This window comes from Fistularia commersonii, chromosome 8 (assembly GCF_037954325.1).
Source record: "Fistularia commersonii isolate RoL2024-O1a breed Wild chromosome 8, RoL_Fcom_v1.0, whole genome shotgun sequence".
Taxonomy (NCBI): domain Eukaryota; kingdom Metazoa; phylum Chordata; class Actinopteri; order Syngnathiformes; family Fistulariidae; genus Fistularia; species Fistularia commersonii.
This window is the reverse complement of record NC_141291.1, coordinates 13,651,045-13,672,207: the sequence shown is the minus strand read 5'-3', so window position 1 is coordinate 13,672,207 and position 21,163 is coordinate 13,651,045. Positions and strand designations below refer to the sequence as shown.

The window sequence follows — 21,163 nt, the reverse complement described above, 5'->3', positions numbered from 1 at the left end:
AACCTCGCCTCAGCCGTCAAAAAACCCTCCCGCCGTATCTTTCAGTGTTGGAAAAGAGCGAGTTCAAAGACGAGCCGTTACTTTTCCGGTTCTTCGCTGACGAGGAGATGGAGGGCTCCAACACCAAACACAAACCTGTAAAGCACGACCTAAAAATAGTTGAGAACGTCATCTCCAAGTCTCTCCTGGTAAGTGTCACTTCCTTCCTTCTGTCGTTGATTGGCGGTTATCCAATATGGAAGCACACATCCAGCGGCGGGGAAAGCTATAACACTGTAAAGTGCATTTTATACCTAAATAAGTGTGTGATTCTGGTGAATGAACAAACAGAACGGTGTTTGCTATCTGTCTCCACCAGTATCTGCTTTCAGGTTGTGTGCGTGTGTGTCTGTGTGTGTGTTTGTGTGTGTGTGTGTGTGTTCATGCTCTGCGAGGATGACTCGGTCTGCCGATTTTGGGTTTTTGCTGATAATCGGTGTGTTGCTTTCCAGATAAGACCCAGTGACGGAGGTTACGGCTTTACCCTTGAAGAGAAGAACAGAGTACCCATCGTCAAATCTGTGGAGAAGGGCTCCCCTGCCGAGGTAACTACAATAACACTAGATTCTCTGATATACTGTGGATTTCTGCATGCTAATGTGAGTCTTTCCTCTATTTAAGACTCTCATGTTGTTTTGGTTCGATAAACAGTAATCTTAATGTCATTTAAAAAAAAAAAATGTGGGGCTTGCGTGGCGCAGGTTAGAGCGGTCATCGATTCCCGGCTCCTTCTAGCCTGCCGAAGTGTTGTTGACCGAATAACTGAATGTGACGAATAAAGCGAAATCTATCTATCTATATATAAGATGTATGTGACTGTGTGATCTGAAGTGTACAAAAAAAACTGGCATGTCAGAGTTCACCTGAGCCATTCTCCGTGGAAAGCCCACATTTCAATTTGGCTCCCACACAAACAAAAACAATCAGTTCCGAAATTTTATCGAGCTAAATTATTCATGAAATGTCAAAAACTGTTGTTGTCGAATGGATGTGCCGTTTCTCCGCTCCATCCCCCTCTCTTCCTCCTCCTCCCCTGAGAAAATAGTTAGCGAATAACACGAGGCGTCCGCAGTCATTTCTGTTGTTTCTCTGAAGTTCAATCTTCATTCGTGAAAAATATATCCCTCTCGCCGTTATCTCTTAAAACAGCCCGCCTCTGTGATGGACATGGATACATTGGAGATGTTTTTCATGCAGAGCACAGTAAAGGGGCGATGTATACTTGAGGTTCTCCTTTGGTATTCTGCAGCATTCTTAAAGTGGGGCGGAGAAGTTTTCAATGCGCATGAGATTGGGTTTAGCGCGAGGCCCTTTCCCCCCCCTGCAGACCTCAAGGAGCGGCAAAGCAGACCCCAGAGCCCGGAGGTTCCAACTGCGTGCAGACTTTTTAAAAAGGAAAAAAAAAAAAAAAATCAAATTCAAATGCCCTACTCAACCATTTCCTGTAATTCTTTTTTTTTTTTTTTTTCCTATTTTGTGTCATAAGATGGCCGGCCTGGAGGTGGGGAGGAAGATCTTTGCCATGAATGGAGACCTAGTTTTCCTCAGGCCTTTCTCTGAAGTGGAAATTCTCCTCAGGCAGTGTTTCCACAGCAAGGGACCCCTCAGGGTGCTGGTCAGCACGAAGCCCAGGGAGTAAGTCGGATACACTTCTATACATTGCATTTCTATACATACGGGTGCAAAGTGACTCTCTCGACGTCACCTCGCATCAGCCTTGAACCGTAGCTTCGTCCCTCCCCCTCCAGGACAGTAAAGATTCCAGACTCGGTGGAAGGTTTGGGGTTCCAGATCCGCGGCTTCGGTCCATCCGTGGTACATGCTGTCGGAAGAGGTAAGAGGGCGCCGCCTTTACCACTTGAGCCTTCTGGCGTCATCCGTCAATTGTCTGTTATTGTGGCACAGCTGGCAGGCAGCTGGTATGTCAGTATTGGAGTGAAGGGGGGCACAAGTTGGCCACAAGAGGCCCATTTATTCCACTCATGATCTCCATGTGGCTGCAATGGTTGTGTGAGGACGCTGCCAAATTTGATCATTTGTGCGCGATCGCTCACTTACCGCACCACCTATTCAGATTATTTTATTTTATTTTGTTTTACGATTCCTGTCCGTCTCCTTTGAGCGACTGGAGGACGTTCAGGCCCTCCCGCCCCGTCGCTCCCTCCTCCGCTAACTCTGCGTGTTTCGTGGCACCAGATATGGTCGAATCAAAGGAAAACAATCCCTGGCCTTGTCTGGCTGTTCTCAGGGGAATTGAATCATGGTCTTTTTCCTCACGTTATCTAAGTGGGATAGCGAAAATGTCCTGTTTGACAGTGTGGTTGCCTGGGAACGTGCTGTGTGTTCAAGTAGATGTCCTGATCCCCGAGACAAATCTTATGATGTAGGAGCTGTCTAATCCTTTTAGACTGTCATAACAGCTGCCGTCCCTTGGGTGTCTGAGGTCACCAGGTGCAGGTAATACCGATTACAGACAAAGAACGCGCACGCAGAAAGAGATGGCTTCATCACGGAAATCAAGCTCGAGAACGGTCAGCTCCGAAGAGCCGCCCGCCTCGTCCCTCTGCTGTTTCAATGCCGACAACATAAGGATATGCGGTGGCGTGGAGTGATGACGTTTCTGATGTTACATGCTTGCCGGTCACACTGAAGTGGCAGATTGTTTTCGGAGGATAGCGGAGGGCTCTCATTCCGCTCTCCCCCTTCGCTCTCTGATCACAGATCCTCACTTTATTACGAAATCAGTTCAGTCGAGCCTGTAGTTATCGGCAAGAAACACATGCTTAGCTGAGATTCCTACATATATACATATACATATAGCAGCCATGTTATTGTACCGGGCACTGATTAAGGTTTATAGAGAAGAAAAAACTAAAACTAGGTGCTGCAATACTTAACCAAAGGAATGCGGACTCTGAGCGAGTTGTGTTTAAGGAGCTACGAAAATAAGGAGATTATTTAGTCTGCTATGCACTTCCTTCTCATAACTATAAGTCTACAGTTCTCTCATGGTCTGGATCACATCCCTCTGAGAGTCCCTCATTTATCCCAGATAAACAACTTCCCTCCTCTTCACGCTCTCTCACACTCCTCCCGAGTGGCCAAAACAGGAAACAAAGTTGTAAATACAAGGGGGGTGGGGGGGGTTATTCAAGTTTTTTATTTACAGGATGTGGAAAACTTGAAGCTTTTTAGATTTTGATATTTTTCTGGCCGCAGTCTCTTCTGGAAGTGCCACACACCTGGGTGTGACACGCCCCGTGATGGTTGTCCTTTTTTTTTTTCCCCCCCCATGCCTGCCAACCCGCCCTCGTTCCCACCACCCTCAAACCAGGCACAGTGGCGGCAACAGCCGGCCTCCACCCGGGGCAGTGCATCATCAAGGTGAATGGCATCAACGTGAGCAAGGAGAGCCATGCAAGCGTCATTGCCCACGTGACCGCTTGCAGGAAGTACAGGCGACCCAGCCAGGTAAGAAACGAAGCTGGTAACAGAAACACAAGCCTGTGCTCCCCACCAGACAGAACAGGTCTCTGTTATTTTTTCAAATTTATCTGAGTTTTTTTTTTTACAGTAGACCCAATACTGTCTTTGGCAATAAACATTTTTTTACACCAGGAACCCTTCTCAGAAATGTGACCTTTTAAGCATGATAATGCATCGTTCCCTTGATGGGGTATAAAAATTTACCAAGGAAGAATATGTCCAACTTCTAGCAAGATTAGTATTTGAACTGATAGCTGAAAATAAGTAAAATGATCATGCCTCTGTCTAGTGTTTAATAAATATATATTATACTACATAGAGCTGACTATTAATTTTTTACTATTATGAATTTTTTACTATTACCTGCAATATTGTTTATTATTAAGCAGTAATTATATATATATATATATATATATATATATATATATATGTGTGTGTGTGTGTGTGTGTGTGTGTATATGTATATATAGAACAAAGTCAGTTAATTTTTGTACATTTTGTACATTTTGAACATTTGTATATTTTTTGTACATTTATGTGAATTACATTGCTACAAAGAGTCCTCTTTGGTACTTTGAAGCAGTCACATTGCCAGGTGGGATATAGCCCCCCTGTGTGTCACTGTTATCTTGTGAAAGATGTAACTATAAATCAAAAAGCCTGCGATGAGTATTTGTTTATGACATTTACTTGTCATCTGGGGGGATATATATTCCACCTCTGCTTGTCCGCAAGTAAAAAATCCAAATGTTCTTGATTTAGTACGTGGCCGGACAGCTCAGCGGTGATATGTCAAAAGATATGGTCTCTATTGTAAACATATTTTCTCAAAAAAAAAAAAGAGAGTAATGCTTCATTTTTGTGTTATGGATTTGCAGTATATAACAGTTGCTCACCAGGTAATTATACTTTGATTTCCCATTACCTCATCGGCGGAACGGTAAGTGGCTAAAGTCATGCAGATTGTAGGGGAGCGAACATGGCGGGGGCTGTGAGAACAGAGGGGGAAACACAACTTGGTCGTCCTTGAGAAAATTCTAAGAGACAAGCATGCGAGATTTCATTTACAATCATATCTCTCTTTCTGTTTCACTCTCTCCCTCTGACTCCTTCGTTCCCTTTTTTGGGTCATTACACAGAAATAATAATAGTTTTGGCTCGGACAGCACGGTGGTCGAGTGGTTCGGCGCCATTTTTATTTATCAATTCTTTTTGCTCTCGCGGAGTGAGGGCTGAGTGAGGTTTTCCGCCGCTCTGCCAGCGGGAAACACCTGTTAAGGTGGGAAAGTTGTGAAAATAGAAAATCGAGGTTGTTTTGACAGTGTGATGTAGACATTACTTTCAACCTCATTAGGATTTAACGCTAGCGGGAGATCTGGTTCAAATTAAGCATCTACTCGGGCAATTTCTTGTTCTCTTCTCCCCCACACTGTAATCTACTTTTATATTTCAAGACCACAGACTGGTAGGCGGGCACAACTGGCAGGAAACCGACAACGGGCACTGTTTGTGGGAAGGGATGGGATAGACAGACTTGCGTACACAACACGGGCACACTAACACACACATATACATACAAAGGGCTGGGTGGCATGCTTTTCTTGGGTCGGGATCGGTATTAGTTTGTGTTTGTGGTCTCATCAAATTTCATGTTTCCATATGTCGATGAATGGTTTACGCAGTGTGCTCTGCCAACCCCACTGACGTCGCTCACCGTTTCTGGGCAGGGTCGATACACTGTTTGCAAACTTGACTTCTTGCTCCGATGCAAACATCAGCGTTTTTGTGTTTTATTAATAATTTTGTCCAATCCTTCCCTAAAGTCAACAGTAAAGTCACCCAGTTTAGCGCGTATTAGATCTGCTAAAACAAATTGGACTGTTGCTTTTGTTTACATGTCATGGTCTGAACTTTAGTTTGGCTTACGTCTATATAAAAAAAAAAGAAAAGTTATCTGATTAAAAACAAAAACCTATTTGAGCTCAACTATCTATTATGACTCAAAGACACTTTTAATTAAGTTCTTAATTTAATTCCTTTTGTTTTCCAACGCAGCAAGATACAATTAAGTGGGTGTACAACAACAGTGAAAGTGCCCAGGAGGACAACCAGAGAAGCAACCAGAAGCCCATCCCGGAAGAGAACGGAGATGGCTTCGAGTGCAAAGTTGAAGGTGACACTGCGCACACGAGCACATACACACACACACACACACACAGATGGAAAAATAAATCTTACTTACAGTGTCGGCGGATGTAACACGGGCCCCTTCACGAGAAACTCCGAATTCTGTCTTGATTAAAACCTCCTCATCTGGATCGGGTTAGGCGGTGAGCTCCAACCTGACTTGTCAAGGGTTAATTCTACACTCTGACTTAAGGATCCCAATGACAAAGCAAAACAGGAAAGCTAATACCTTTCAACTCAAATGGCTTCGGAACAGAATCTCTTGCTGTATTAAGTCGTCATTCCAAGTAATTCCAAGTAATCCAAATAATGCGCTTGGAATCGCCTGTCATTTTCGGATGTAGGTTGAAAGTCAGTATAAGTCAGATTTTATTTATAAAGCGCTGAATCACAGTACGGTTGTCTCATGACACTGGGACAGCTCAATTTTGGTGGCCGTCTGCCTCGACCAAGAGAGATAGAGAGAGGACAGGGATAGAAAACAAGAGTGTAATAACAAACAATAGTAGTAGGGCTAACAGTTAGGTGGTTTTGACTTACATGATACAATATTTGTAAATGAAACAATTGGGGGTGCCAAGCCCGACCCCCCGGGAGCCTGCGAGGTTAGGAGGGTGCATAGATGAAGGTACAGGAGTGCAGGAAGGACAGGAAGAGTGGCAGGAATGAAAGAAATACATCGTGGGAAATATGTCAGCATTGTAAGCCGATGGCGGCATAACTCCGAGTCAGCCTATTATAATCACTGAATATTTATAACTCATAACGTTTATCATTTGTGACATTGGTAACGTTGAATTCCTTGTTCCTCTCTGTTTCTGCCATCTCAGAGGTGATGGACAAATTCAACACGATAGCCATTATTGATGGGAAGAAAGACCACGTGAGCCTGACCGTAGACAACGTCCACCTGGAGTACGGCGTCGTGTACGAGTACGACAGCACGGCCGGCATCAAGTGCCACGTGATGGAGAAGATGGTGGAACCCAAGGGATTCTTCAGCCTCACTGCAAAGGTACTATATATGTTATTACCCCGTCACGATATAGAATCATAATTTCATTTCTATGGGTGACTGACTGTAAAAAAATATATTTTTGTCCTGTTGAATTATATCTATACAGACATATTTGGCTGTGCTGTAAATAAGTTCTCTACATCTGTTTAACAATTTTTCTTGGGAGTGGCCCATTAGTGCATTTTTGAATGCTCCATCGTCCTCTAGGGATCGTGGGGGTTGTGTGTCTTTTGGGGCCGGGGGCTGATAATTACACCCATACATAGTTGTGCAATTTGATTTATAGTCCAGACACTGTAAACAGCTGCTTTACGAGCTGAAGATGAAGGACTACGTGCAATTATGGAGTGGTTATGCTTTGTGTTCTCACCCAGACCTCGGCGGTTTGTCGATCTTTCCCTGTCTGTTTGGGACACCGTGCTAAAATCCACTGGGTTCATCACGACGATGTGTCAGAGAGCATTTTGGGACACATCCAACATGCTTCTTTCCACTTTAGCAAGTTATGGTATGGTTATGGAATAAGAGCAATATTGCCATGTCGTTTTTTTGCATGCTTACTTCAAGTACAGGATATACAGCGTATACACATCAAGTTTAAGTAGAGGGGTTGTTTAGAATCTGCTGTTTCCCCTCAGAGGGTCTTGCGGGATCATATTGTACAGACAGGAATGTGCTTATCGGATAAGGATAATCATCTTTAACAAACTTTATGAAGCAAAGCAAATGGTGGGCAGAATTTAAAGTTTCTCCTCTGAGAAGAAAGACAAATAATAGCCGAAAGACGTGCTACTATTATTGACGTCTATTGATTTCTGTAAAAAGTGCGTAACCTGACATCATGTGAAATCGTCATTGCAAGATGGTACCTTCTTCCAATCTGCTATCGGACTTTAATTCCACAAACTCATGAGCATGTACTTGAATGTTGCACAGTGAAAATACTGCCCATGGGCATCACCAACCTTTTTTTGTTGCATTTTTTGCACTACCCTTCCACCTCTTATCTCAATCTTTCACCGCCCCAATCTGTGCAATATTAATATTTATATCAATATTACTATACATTCTTTCCTGAACACATCTCCCACTTATAACCTCAGTCATTTCCTATGCAAGGCACCTCTGTTGTTTTCCATATCTTTGCATTAGAAATGTTGCACTAGACTGTATATAATGTACATAGTCTATGTTTGTTATGTTTTTGTACCCATTTCCTACACATTCTTCCATGCTGCCGACCGTGGGATCAATAAAGTCAATCCTATACTTTATTTTAAGTTTCATATTTACTACTTAGAGATTTGATGGGATTCTGGACGATTAAACAGACCTGGTTACAGTTGATGCTCAAATGCAGTATTGTTTTAAGTGCTCATCTCTTGTAGTGTGTCGATTACAAGCCTGTAGGAGGGTTTTAAAATGACATCTGGTTATTATTGGCTTGTGGAAGAGGCCTGTGTGCAAAGCACTCAGGCTGCTGTGGAAACCAAGTTCTAAAATTTGTGGTAAATTAGCAAAGATCACAAGCAGCGTGAATGTCTTCAACACCTAAAATCCTCCAGTAGCATCATTCTATAAAACAATGAAATTCGATGAAATGGGGAAGATTAAACTTCAACGCAGCTTCTCCAAGAGTGTCTTCAATTCAACTGTATGGAGGATTATTAATGTACCGCCATGCATGTCCAGACAAGCAGCCTGTGTTTGCTTTGGAAGCACGCATGGTATTGAATTACCATATTGTGGGTGCAGCGAGCCACATGGGGTTTCTTTGAGCTGGAGTCTCTTCCTGTCTTTAATTTGCGTCCTCCCTCTCCTCTCCCTCCTCCACAGGGCATCTCATTAAGGCAGACGGAGATATCCGCCTCTCCTCCCAATCATATCTAATCTCCTATCTCAAGTCAAGAGTGTACATAGAGTGCATGTCATCACAAGGAAAATCAATTTTGGGTTTTCGTCTTAACGGATTTTTGAAAACACACACGGGAGAGATATTAGTCTTCAACTAATCCGATATGAAAATTCATTTTCTTTACCAATTAGTAAAAAAAAGTTTGCTTATCCATCTGTGTGTCATTAGTTGCACCAAAAGGGACTTTTGAGGTGTTTATTTATGAGTTAATTAACCCCATGTCCTTGTTTGCCGCCCCCCCCCCCCCCAATTTAGATCCTGGAGGCACTGGCGCGTAATGATGACACCCTGGTGCAGATGTGCGGCAGGCTAAGCTCTAGTTGTGATGTGCTACCCGAGGAGCTGCAGCTTCGCTTCAGTGCCATGTGTGGGGAAAGGTTGGAGCACATCAACCGCCGCATCACAAACTACAGGAAGGTGAGACAACGCGCTTTCGGCTCATTGTAACAATGTTTTGCAGCCAACTGGTTATTACAAAGTAGACACTCATGCTTACTCATGCTTTCTGACTGATCGTTACAAACATGCTATAGAGTGTACAAATATGCATACATGTGTCATTCATTACCATTCAAATGTGTGGTGCAATGATTTGCAGTGTGAAAAGAGCTCAAGTAAAGATTTTTGTTGCACTCATATATCAGGGATGTAGCCCGGCATCACAAGAACCAAAAAAATTAGGTTGGGGGAAAAAAAAAAAAATTTTGGTTTGTGACAAAATAGTCCCAAGTAGTGTTATCCTAAGCGGTCTTCAGCCCCTGATAACAGAGGGGCTCAGTGTGTTCCCTTTCAAACGAGGTGTTTTAACACTGAAACCATAACTTTTTGTTATAAATTACCACACATCTTCTAAATTTTTGCTTATTATCTCCGAGGATCATACATCATACATTCCATACACAGGAACTTAAAATTAACCGTTTTTTTTAATCAATTTTTTTACTTTTTTGCTCACTTGAAATACACAGTACTGGGTATGAGAGCTAATGAATCAGCCAGCTCATTTATTTTTGGCAGATCGGAAGATTACCTTCATTTTTATGCAGGAAAATAATTTTTTTCCAATAACTCTCTTCAAACAGTGGGTCTGACAAAGCGCAATATTTTCCTTGGGGTAAAGGAACATTCAAACGCACCTGTTCAGAGGGGAAAATATACTCACCAAGAGGTCTGACATGTCATTGACGTGCGATATGTAGAATTATCAGGCTCTCTTTTTTTGTAATTGGATTTTTCTCTCACAATGTTAGAACAGGTCTTGGATTAATCACCAGTCACGTATAAATACTCAGTTCAGTCACAACCAGGACTCCGGTTGTGTAATATCTCCTGCACTTGATGCATTCCTCCAAAAACCTCAGGAGTGAAGGGGGGGATGCAGGGAGGAGTAGCCACTAAGGTCGATTGAGAAAGAATCAAAATGAGGAAAGAGCGACAAAAAGGGGGCGATGCAAACAAGTGGCCTTACTGAAAAAAGGTTCTCTGGAGGCAAGCATGCGTTGAAACCTCTGCTGTCAGGTGAAGGTCATCTCTAGTCTGTATCAGTTGGCCTCAACTGTCTTTTTTTTTTTTTTTTTTTGTTATTGTCCAGAAGTTCGATTTGCTTTCGGTTTCTTATTTTCGCCGGAGCTCTGCTGTGTAACAGTTGAGAGAACCTGCCGGCCGGGTATCAGAGGGTTCGGGGGAAGTTGAACCAACTGCTGCAGAGGAAAAAAAAGGAAAAAAAGAAAAATGTGTTTGTGATATTGTGGGTTAGCTCTCCGGCGAGCCTCCTGGTTTTCCTGCGTGTTGTGTTTTTAAATGAAGATGCTATCTCTTAGCACAACAAGGAGGTTTTCTCTTGGACTCTTGGATTGATCAGAGCCGGATAACATTATAGTCTCATGGGTATTTCCAGGGTATTTACATTCTACACAAGATGTGTGTGCTGCTCCTCCATAAACGAGTCGTATTTTAAAAACCTCAGCAAGTTTCTGGTCTGCAGATCATCAAGTTTTTGAAATCAATCAAAAAAAAAATTTTTTTTTTCTTGTCATATGATGAAACGATCTGCTGTTAATGAGTTCCACTCATTTCTCCCACTATGGAGTTTTATACTCCATTATAGACTCACAGCAGTCTGACTTCTGTGAGTCTGGATCTTTTAAAATTTGATTTAATGGCTGGTGCTGCCGTGTTTCATTCACATTCACAACACTCGCAGTCTGTCCTCTTATTCTCCTTTTGGCTTTTCCCTTCAGGGGTCGCCACAGCGAATAAACCCTCTCCATCTAACCCTACTCTCTGTATCCTCCTCTCTCACATCAACTATCTTCATATCCTCTCTCACTATGTCCATAAATCTTCTCTTTGGTCTTCTGCGAGACCTCCTTTCTGGCAGTTACAATTCCAGCATCCATCTACCAATATATTCACTATCCCTCCTCTGTACATGACCGAACCATCTCAGTCTGGCTTCTCTGACCTTCTCTCCAAAACATCTATCATGTGCTGTTCCTCTTATAGACTCAGTCCTGATCCTATCCATCCTGGTCACTCCCAGAGAGAACCTCAACATCCTCTGCCTCCATAGGTCCGCCTTCTGTCTTTTTGTCATGTAACTGTTTACTCAGCATCCCTGGTTTCACCACTGTCTTGTACACGTTTCCTTTCACCTTTCATTCTGGCTGATAGTGTAATATTGTATAGTACCCCTGCCACTTTTCTCCACCTGCTTTTCACCTCTTTTCCACACTCTCTGCTGCTCTGGACTGTTGACCCTAAGCTCAACAACACCTCGACACGCTAGGAGGAACTGGGAATTGAAACAGAAATGTTCGGTTCCAAAGACGATTGCTCTACCTCCTGCACCACGCTACCCCCCATTCCCATCCTTTTTGCAAAGCCTGCCAGCATCTGTCGCACAGCGTTCCTATCCTATATACCAAATCTGCCCATCACCTCTTCATTCCCTCTATTGCCTGTGCCAACATGCCCATTGAAGTCTGCACCAATTACTACTCTCTCATCTCTGGGAATATTCTGCATCCCTTCATTTAACTCACTCCAGAACATATCCTTCCCCTCAAACTCACATCCAACCTGCAGGGCATAGCCACTAATAACATTGAGCATCACACCTTCAATTTCCAGTTTCAGCATCATAAGTCTATTTGACATTCTTTTCACCTTCAGAACATTCCTCACCAAGTCCTTCTTCAAGATAACTCCTACTCCATTTCCCTTCCTGTCAGTACCATAATAGTACAACTTAAAGTCTGTTCCTGAGCTTCTAGCCTTACTACCTTTCCACCTGGTCTCCTGGACACACAGTATATCCACCTTCCTTCTCTGCATCATGTTGACCAACTCTCTACCTTTTCCTGTCATAGTCTTGATATTCAAAGTCCCTACTCTCAGTCCCAGACTTTTGCCTTTCCTCTTCCCTCTCTGCTTCCGAACACGCCTTCCTCCTCTCCCTCTTTGACCTACGGTATCCCAGTTTTCATCGGTTCCATCAGTATTGGTTGACCGACCCAGTATGAGATTATTAGGTTTGATTCACATGTCTGGTTTTGGCAAAGGTTTTACACCAAATGCCCTTCCTGACGCAACCCTCTACATTTATCTTGTCTTGCGTCCGGCTCAGGGAGTCACTGACTTGTGCTGCCCTGAGGCTGCATTACTCGCAGTCTGTGATTAATTCAATACAAGTTATAGATGTGTCATTGCCATTATATCAGAACACTTTATTCTCCAAGGTGTGGCTTTAAATGCAAACATTTCCTCCGGTCATTTCAAAATATCTTTCTGTAATCAACCGGCAGATAAACTTTTTGCCGTTCCAACATAATTAGTTAATAATTAAACAATAATTCATTATATACTCATTCATTCTTAACACTTCTATTGGCTTTAATTGTTTTTTGCTGTTGTCCCTGGACAAAAACATTTTATTGTATTTTGACTACTTGACTAAAGAAGGATTAAATAGCTAGTGAAATGTCACAGCATTTGTCGACTCTGTGTTTTGCTTCAGTTCGCCCGCGTGCTAAAGAACAGAGCATGGCCGACCTTCAAGCAAGCCAAGGGCAAAGTGTCTCCGCTTCACAGCAGCGACTTCTGCCCTACAAACTGCCACATCAACATGATGGAGGTCTCCTACCACAAGACCACCACCTCCCTGGGCAGCGCATTTGGTGTGCAGCTGGACAGTCGAAAGAACACCCTGGAGAAAGGAGGGCGCGCTGGCGCCGAGCAGGGTATGGGGGAGAGACAGCTCTACCGTGTCGTTTATCTGAATCTACGCGATGTCAAGCGTTTTTTTGTAACTCATCCAGGTAAACTGAACCCAATGGTCAACATCCGCTACACCATCACCTCCATGGCTGCCCCATCGGGACACAGTCTCGGTCGGACGGAAGGCCACGGGCTCCGCTTTTTGCTGAGAGAGGAAGACTTGCTGACGCTGGACGCCTATCAGAAGCTTCTCTACAAACTGACCACCGTTGTCAAGGAGATGGAGGCCCACGGCGCTCACATCCACGAGTGAGTGATCGTTTGCTCTTATCACAAACCCCGTTTCCCCCCGCGTGACGTGCCTGCGGCTAGCTTGTTTAAAATAAATCTGAAAAATCGTATTTTATTTCGGGTTTTCATTTATTTATTACAATTCAGGGATTCGGGTCCGACATTTGGTAGAATTCCGAAAACAAGGCACGAAAAAAACATATTTTTTTTAAAGGGTTCCGATGTTTTTTTTTTCCGATCGCAAAACGAAGAACACTTACCAATGCTGACTGATTTCTTTGAAAGCCGATCTCCAAAAACAAACCGTAAATATAAAAGTCCGCTCCGTTTTTGATCTGGGTGAATTTCAAGGTTTTGTGTGTGTGTGTGTGTGTGTGTGTGTGTGTGTGTGTGTGCGTGCGTGCATGTTAGAACAAATACTATTTGTGTTACCTCACTGTATCCTGGCCGGCTTCTCTGTTCAGCACAGCTGCTGAGTTCATTGTTTGGAGGTAAAGGGGGACCAAAGAGAGAGAGAAATTTGAAACACTGCCATGGTCCTCCAAGGACCATGGGCTCTCCTGCTACACCCAAAATGGAAAAGAGCATTTGCGATGGACCACTCATGTCCAGATGTATAGTAAATTTATACTGTCATATTTTTGTAACCTATTACCCAACTCTACGAATGAAAACCCTGAATATATATATTCTATTTATTCTGCTGTGTTTATGTCAGGGAAAGCAGGTCGATTAGACTGAGAAGCACGTTTATCATTTTTTATCTTGCTGAATATGTCACGAGGAGGCAGCGGCGTTTAGCCAAGGAATTAAAAGTCATCGGTCCTAAGCGGGCTGTCTGATGACGTTCGCGAGCGGCGTCCATGGTGGGGCCCGTAATGATGGGAGTCGGGATAAATTTTGTCACACTCCTGTTGGAACTAATTAGTGCCAACGGTGCCGCCTCGCTGAGTGATCTCAGACGCTGCTTGTGAGGTGATGATGACCTTCACTGTCTACCTTTTCAATCACACACACACACACACACACACACACACACACACACACACACACACACACACACACACACACACACACACAAACAAACCTGTGTGTTGTAAGGGGCTCGCAAACAGTGGATGGCATTGGTAGGAAGTATGGGGTTTGGATATTTGGCACATGAATTTTTCTCGATGCATGTGGAGTTGTTTGCGGGGTCGCTGCGACTTCACGCGCCGTCCGCACGCTCGTCTTTCCCTCCCGCCTCACTTCCTGTGTGTGATTGACCTCAACTTTTCTCCATACCTGCACCACGCGACCGCCCAAACCGCCATAATCTGACATTCAAGGTCTCAACGGCCTTGACGGAATGCCGGGGGAAACTGACCAAGAAAACATTGACCTGGGACCGAAGCAGAGGACAGTTGCGCATTGAATTGGGTTCTCCTGCTGTCCCGGAGCACCGCCGTCTTCCTCCTTTTCATCTCAATCTGCTTCTCCTCTTCCGCACAGATCATTAACAGCAACCCCAAAAGCAATTATTTCAGCGTTATGAACTTGCCTGTTTTATTTACCCTGCTGTGAATGAGAGTTCTGCATAAAATGTTAAAAAAAACTGACTGATGTTGGTTTTCAGAATGCAGATTGACTTATAGCTGCATGGAGGGCGATTGATGTCTAATGGTCTAATGTGTCAAATTAGGTCAAAGAGCTTCCTGTGAGAAATTTAGAGATGATTCAGGCCTGGGCGGCTTTTAAGCGCTGATCCACTTTGGCCCGCTCTCCTTCTGCTGCATTTCTGATTACACCATTCCTTTTGAAACCCCTTTTCCATTCCAGCAATTGTTACTCCCCCTCGATCCCTTCGATAGCTCCCCAAAGGCCCCAAATGGCGTTTTACTTCTTTATTAACTGATAGCCAATCACAGAGCGTGGAAGGCTTCTCCATGGCGATGGAATGCAACTCTCCTATGGAGAGCCATTGTGGCGGCTTCTGGAGTAGATTGTAATGAGGGCGTTGCTTGTCACTCCGTAAATGATAGAAAGGGGGTCAATGGAGGGAGAGGTTGGAGGAGTGGTGTGGCAGGGAGGACGGGGGGTTCAAATAATTGAAGAATAAAAACTGCAGGTATGTCGAGGCGGCTTGTTTATTACATACAGACGTCATTGGCTCCTCGCAGGCCGTCCCCTTCTGCCCGCATCTGTTATGATACAATGGAAAAATCGACGCAGGCGCTAATTAAAAACAAGCAGTAATGTAAACGGACATTCCGTGTCGGAGCGTGCACGTGGCGTTTAAGGCGTAATTGAAAAAAAAAAAAAGTCCAAGCCCAGCATTTTTTCCGGAATAAGGCTTTAAATACCACCATGTTTAGCTGCAACTGTGTAAATATCCCCGCTGGCCTCTTCCTGCTCCTCCGATAGCTGGCCGATTAGAATACGAGCGAGCGAGCCGCTAACAGGCGGAGGGATCTTAGCAGCCCAGTCAGAGCGTGTTGACACAGCTGCATGCCGCTACGCGTTTGAACCTATTAATATAACGTGACTCTCCCAACATCTGAACCTGTTGTGCGGAAGCCAGACATTAACAGGTTGGGGGTTTAGTTTGGCCCCCGCTCACTTGGCCGCCGGAGCCCACACACACACACACACACACACACACAAACACACATCGTACATACAGCTGAAAGTGGTTCTGTTACCCATAAAATGCACCCATACATGTAAAGATTTGGAAAAGATTCATGGAAAACTATCATTTCCCACCTGCTCCCAGACAGGTTTTTTGAGTTTTTAGTGGCAGCCTAGTCTGAGACTGCGATTTTACCAAGACTGAATCTTAACAAGACTGACTACAACCAGATGCTATCAGATTTTTTTTTTCCCACCATGCATGTTACCACCATGATTTCACAGGGTATTTGCAGAGCCTTTGCTGTTTCAGTCTGTCGGTTTTCCTTCCCCAGCCAATCATGACACGTCGGAGAGTTTACATTGTACAAGCCGTGTTGTTCTGCCAGCAGCTCCACCATCTGCTCATCTTTCAGGACCTTTCATACTGATTGGGACGGTCTTCAATATTCCCGTTGATCCATACTAACAGATAATGTCTCTGCTGCCAATACTGCTCTTGTGATTGTTTGTCTACTAGGTCTCCTTTTTTTCGTTTTGTTAGTGCTCATCTCTTGGTTGTGTTATGTCACCTGAGAGACAGACCGAGAGATAATATCTGATGTGTTTCATATTGTCGTAAGCCCAAGACTAGGAAAAGACGGATCAACCCCTGCTAAGACTGTAAGATTACCTCCTTACACTTAACAACCGAGCTGACCGGAGTGTGCTGCAACTCCAGAATGACTCCAGTACACCACATCATATTTCTTTGACATAACAACTCAGAGTTTTTCAAGGTGTTACTGGACCCCAAATTTAACACCTCAAACCACCCTGGGAACAATATATTAGAAATGCTGAGCTAGGAACCGGCAAACCGCCGTGAAGAAAGATTTGGCTGTTTTTGTCGCCATTCAACTCAAGATATTTCCTTCTGACATTCAGTATATTAGTCAGCAATTGTGAAAATCGTAAGGTGTAAGGCCGACATAAAGGTTTGCTGTGTGCCATCAGTTTACTCCGAGTGTCTGTTTCAGTCCTCAGCATTGTTTTTGGATGAAAACCCTGACGTCTTCTATCAATCCCGCTCCCCTAACCTATCTCCTTTTTATCTGCCAGGCTTTTATCCTCCATCACCTATCCTCCGGCGTCAGAGACAAAGACCACGGAGAGCTACATATCAGCGGAGGGCGAGGGCGAGAAGGCGGAGCGGAATGGCAAAAAAGTGTGTTTTAATGTGGCGGGGGAGGAACAGGAGGACTCTGGACATGACACCATCAGCAACAGAGACTCTTATAGGTAAACTGCCTTTGTGTCATACTCTTCAAATCTGATAATTTAAATATACAAATGATAATTGGCCTCAGATCCATATATATATTAAAGGAAAAACAATGAACTGAGTTTTCATTTCATTGTATTTTTTATCTCAGACATGAGATAAAATTAAAAAGTAAAATTCTTATGCTTTTCTCATCTAAAAAAAAAAATCTAAATATGATCTCCTGTTTCCTACCCTGGACCCCTAGACAAAATAAAGTTCAGTCCCACATCAGATTTCGCTGATGAGCCTCGGTGATAAGGGCCTTCCTCTTGTCACAGACTGGTTCTCATTCAAAAGGCCCCGGTTAATCTCCGATAAAGATCTCGAGTCCCCGTTTCCCGTGGCTTTTCTCTCCCCGTTGTCTTGTTTTGTCTCAAATCACGATGACGGGGCAGCAAACGTAGCCCGAAGCTGAAAGCGATCCCTCCCGCTCTCTCCTCAGTGACTGCAACAGCAACCGGAACTCCATCGCTTCCTTCACCAGCATCTGCAGCAGCCACTGTAGTTCTTACATCCACAGCGATGAGATGGACTCAGGTACATAAAATGCGACATACCGCCCGACATGTAGAATATCAATTTATTTTTCTATTGTTATTACAATGAATGAAATAAACTCTATTTATTCTGCGCCTTTGGAATCAGTTTATACTCCCTAACGACAACAATGTTAGTAAATATTCCTTCGGCTGACAGACTATTATGCCTATATGGCGAGCCATCAAGTATTCAATCAGGCACTGTAATAGCAAACCGTATCTCTGAGACGCAGACGGCCATAAAGACAATCCATACCGTAATAGTATGCAGGTTCACGGGTTAACGCTTCAGAGTTAATGATCTTACGTCACCTCCGCAGGGGACGAAGTTGCCTCGAGTGTCTGGCTGTCCCACGACAAGCAAAAGAAACTCCACAGCTTCCTGGAGCACCTGTTCAGTCAGGTGAGACGGCTCAGTTTCTCCGCCGATGTGGTTTGCGCAACTAAATGATAAAAAAACTTGACACAGTTGATTCTGAATATTCTATCTGTTGGTCTAAGGCAGACGTCGGCAACCTGCAATGATCAAAGAGCCATTTGGATCTGTTTCCCGCAGAAAAGAAAACACCAGGAACCTCAAAACCCCTTTTGATATCTAAAATTCAGATAACACAGCATATATAATTTTTCCCCCTTTATGCTATCTTTGCAGTTATGAAATCTAAATTCTATTTCTGCACAAAAACAAAAATGTTTTGAACTGTGAAAAAAGTAGGCAAGAAATAAAATACTCAATGTCTATTTGAGTCATCCTCATGTTTGTGCAATAAAAAGCTGAGCTTGAACTCTCCCCCAGCAGCTTTGTTGTGTGTGGTGGGGCGTGCAGTCACCTGTCAACGTCAATAAAAATGACTATTTCACTGAAAACTGCAAAATATCTATTTGCAAATTAAATAGTCAATTAAATTTTTTATTTTACCTTAGTGTGATTTTTGCTCATTTATCTCAGCCCACAACATCTGCACGCCAGGGCTGAAAAACTCAATAAATAAGTCAAAATTAAAACTCAATAAAAAACTCAATAAATGGCATTGCCAGCATGTGTTTCACATTTTAATTGACACCCGATGTTTTATTTTAATGTTATAGGATCACCATAATCTTCAAATCTAAACATGAAATAAAATAAAGAAATTATTAACTTAGATACAATTGATTTAATTTTTTTTTTCCAGAGACGTGGGTTGCCGACCCCTTGTCCAAGGACTAATGAATCCTTAATAATTACTAAATAGAATTTGAAACAAACAAATATACTTGGTCAAATACAATGCAAATGGAAATTATTTAAATATGCCATTTCCCAGACGGTCTTAGGCCCTCTGCAGCAAATGCGACCTTCAGTGACTATTTGGCGACTAAAAAAATAATTCAGAATGAATACAAAGGGGATGAAGAATACCAGAATTGCCTTTTCTGTTTTCTTAAACATCTCTCTTAAAAAGCATATTTTGTCTTTCAACTTGCATTTCATCACAGAAATGAAAATTCTCTGTGCCACATTAGAATCTAATGGGATTACAAAGAAAACAAAAGTCAAGCGGTGTATAGGATTTCAGTGTTTTGGCAGTGCAGACCTCGCTGATGCCGAAGCACAGATGAAGGAGCTGAGGGAAGCCTCTTTGTGATTCAGATGGGAACGTGTCCTCACCACAGCAGTCAACATTTTACGAGTTCAATAGCTGCGGGGATGCATGTCTGGTTTGTGCAAAAACATTTGAAGTCTCTGTCTCCCCTTCCCAAAAATCAACTTTTTTGTTTTGCAAGCCGGCAGATCAGCAAGAACTCAAAACTGAAGGCAACACAGGAGTGGCCCCTTTCCTGCGTTCTTTTGTCTTTTTCAAAGAAATATGCTCAATTGATTGCTTCAGGAAAATAATTGGTAATAATAGTGAGCCCAGTACATAGTTTGCTGCCTTTGGAGGCAGTTTTTAAATGACAGTTTTGTGATTGCTTTCTGTAGCGCGCCATTAAAAACAGTCCGCATGAGCTCAAAATGCTCAAATGGTTAAAATCAAGGAAAAACTCCATCTCTTTGGGAGCCCATTAAGTGTGAGAGGATCTCAACACACAAAACAATCGCAATTTGTGCGGGACTCAATATTCCTTAAAGGTCAAATGCTGATTTATGCAGCGTGCAGGAAGGAAAATCCATGCTAGCTTTAAGTTCATCCCTGTCTTTCCATAACAACGCATCCAAGAGACATATTCTGCGGATGTCTCTCTCCACCTGTGGCACAAAAGCGAAGACAGCGAGGCTTTGCTGCTTTCGCACTTTCTTTCTTTTTTTGTGCTTTCCGAAAAAAAAAAATTTATGCACCGTGCTGCAAATTGTCTTCAGGGAGACTCTGCGGGATGTGCGTTAGAGGCATCTGCTTTTGCTTTTACCCTCACACACTCCCCACGAACTGTACCATGCAAGAGATACTATTTGAAATTTGTTTTTATTTTTGTTTTTTTTTTTGTTTCTTTTTCTCCAGGTGGACTCAATCACCAGCCTGCTGCGAGGAGCGGTTGTGGCTCGAGCGTTCGAGCAGACCAAGTGCTTTGCGCCCGGAAGAGGAATGCAAGGTAACTAACAAGGTCTTAATTTCCTGATCAGGGACTCGGAGATGACTTATTAATTTTTTTTCCCTCCTGAGTGTTTCATGACTTCTCTGATTTCAGGAAATGTATTATGGCAAACCCAATCTTCTTGCAAACAGGGATTCTTCAGTAGTTCATTCAATACATTGAGAATTAATTTATTTATCTATTTTGCTCCAGCGAGGCCTTGGGAAAAAAGAAACAACAAAAAAAAAAAACAGAAAACAGAGCGTGCTCGCTGCAACTTCCTCTTATGCAATCTGTGTCTGTGGTTGTGCAGATGTTGGGGGTCCGAAGATTCCAGCAGGGAATTGAGGAAAAAAACAAACTAGCCAGTTTGATTGAAAAAAACAAAAAAAGACGGCACCACTTAGTTTCATTCTCATCTCTACTCTCCACTTTATTGTGGCACTACTTCTCGTTCGCTGGAAAATGTGACCCTGTGGCAGCTGTTGAGCTTTTTACATTATCTTATCATTTTTGTTTTTCACCCCAATTCGTTTTCCACCTGCCCTTTGCGTGGCCTCAGTGTTTCTCGGCGCTGGCCATTGTTACATTTTTATCTGCCTACCGGACGATGTAGGAAACGCCGCTTTATGTGGCTACATTTATCCCTCATCATTTTTGACGTACACATTTAATCTTTCTTGCCTGCCATGTCGTGATCTTTGGAATCGCGCACAAGTGGCTCAGCCCATTTTGGAGATTATACAGTAGGAAAACTATTTTAAAAGCCAGTTGAGTTTTTTTTCCTCTTTTTTTTTGCAAGTACATTCTCCCTACATTGTGTGGATGGTATCTATGCTTTTGACGTGTCGTAGAGCTAGAGGCCTCAATTGGGGTTTATATTAAATATTTACTAACTTTATTACATCACACAAAGTTAAATTTCAGTTTTTAATAAGCATCTAAACACCCTAACCCATGTGACTCGTAGACCCCCTCTCTTATCTGTCCTCAACTGAATG

At 43.1% G+C, this 21,163-nt stretch overlaps 1 protein-coding gene across 1 annotated transcript in view; it reads left to right on the top strand.

Moving 5' to 3' along the window:
- Positions 1 to 21,163, top strand: part of prex2 (phosphatidylinositol-3,4,5-trisphosphate-dependent Rac exchange factor 2) — a 91,086-nt gene that overhangs the window by 39,945 nt on the left and 29,978 nt on the right. The window contains exons 16-29 of the mRNA XM_086151264.1: positions 46 to 188; positions 492 to 584; positions 1,526 to 1,674; positions 1,788 to 1,873; positions 3,374 to 3,510; positions 5,581 to 5,698; positions 6,543 to 6,727; positions 8,901 to 9,062; positions 12,664 to 12,886; positions 12,965 to 13,172; positions 16,866 to 17,045; positions 17,513 to 17,607; positions 17,930 to 18,012; positions 20,090 to 20,180. Of these exons, the coding sequence (XP_086007390.1) occupies positions 46 to 188; positions 492 to 584; positions 1,526 to 1,674; positions 1,788 to 1,873; positions 3,374 to 3,510; positions 5,581 to 5,698; positions 6,543 to 6,727; positions 8,901 to 9,062; positions 12,664 to 12,886; positions 12,965 to 13,172; positions 16,866 to 17,045; positions 17,513 to 17,607; positions 17,930 to 18,012; positions 20,090 to 20,180 (1,953 nt within the window). The remainder of the gene's footprint in view (positions 1 to 45; positions 189 to 491; positions 585 to 1,525; positions 1,675 to 1,787; positions 1,874 to 3,373; positions 3,511 to 5,580; positions 5,699 to 6,542; positions 6,728 to 8,900; positions 9,063 to 12,663; positions 12,887 to 12,964; positions 13,173 to 16,865; positions 17,046 to 17,512; positions 17,608 to 17,929; positions 18,013 to 20,089; positions 20,181 to 21,163) is intronic.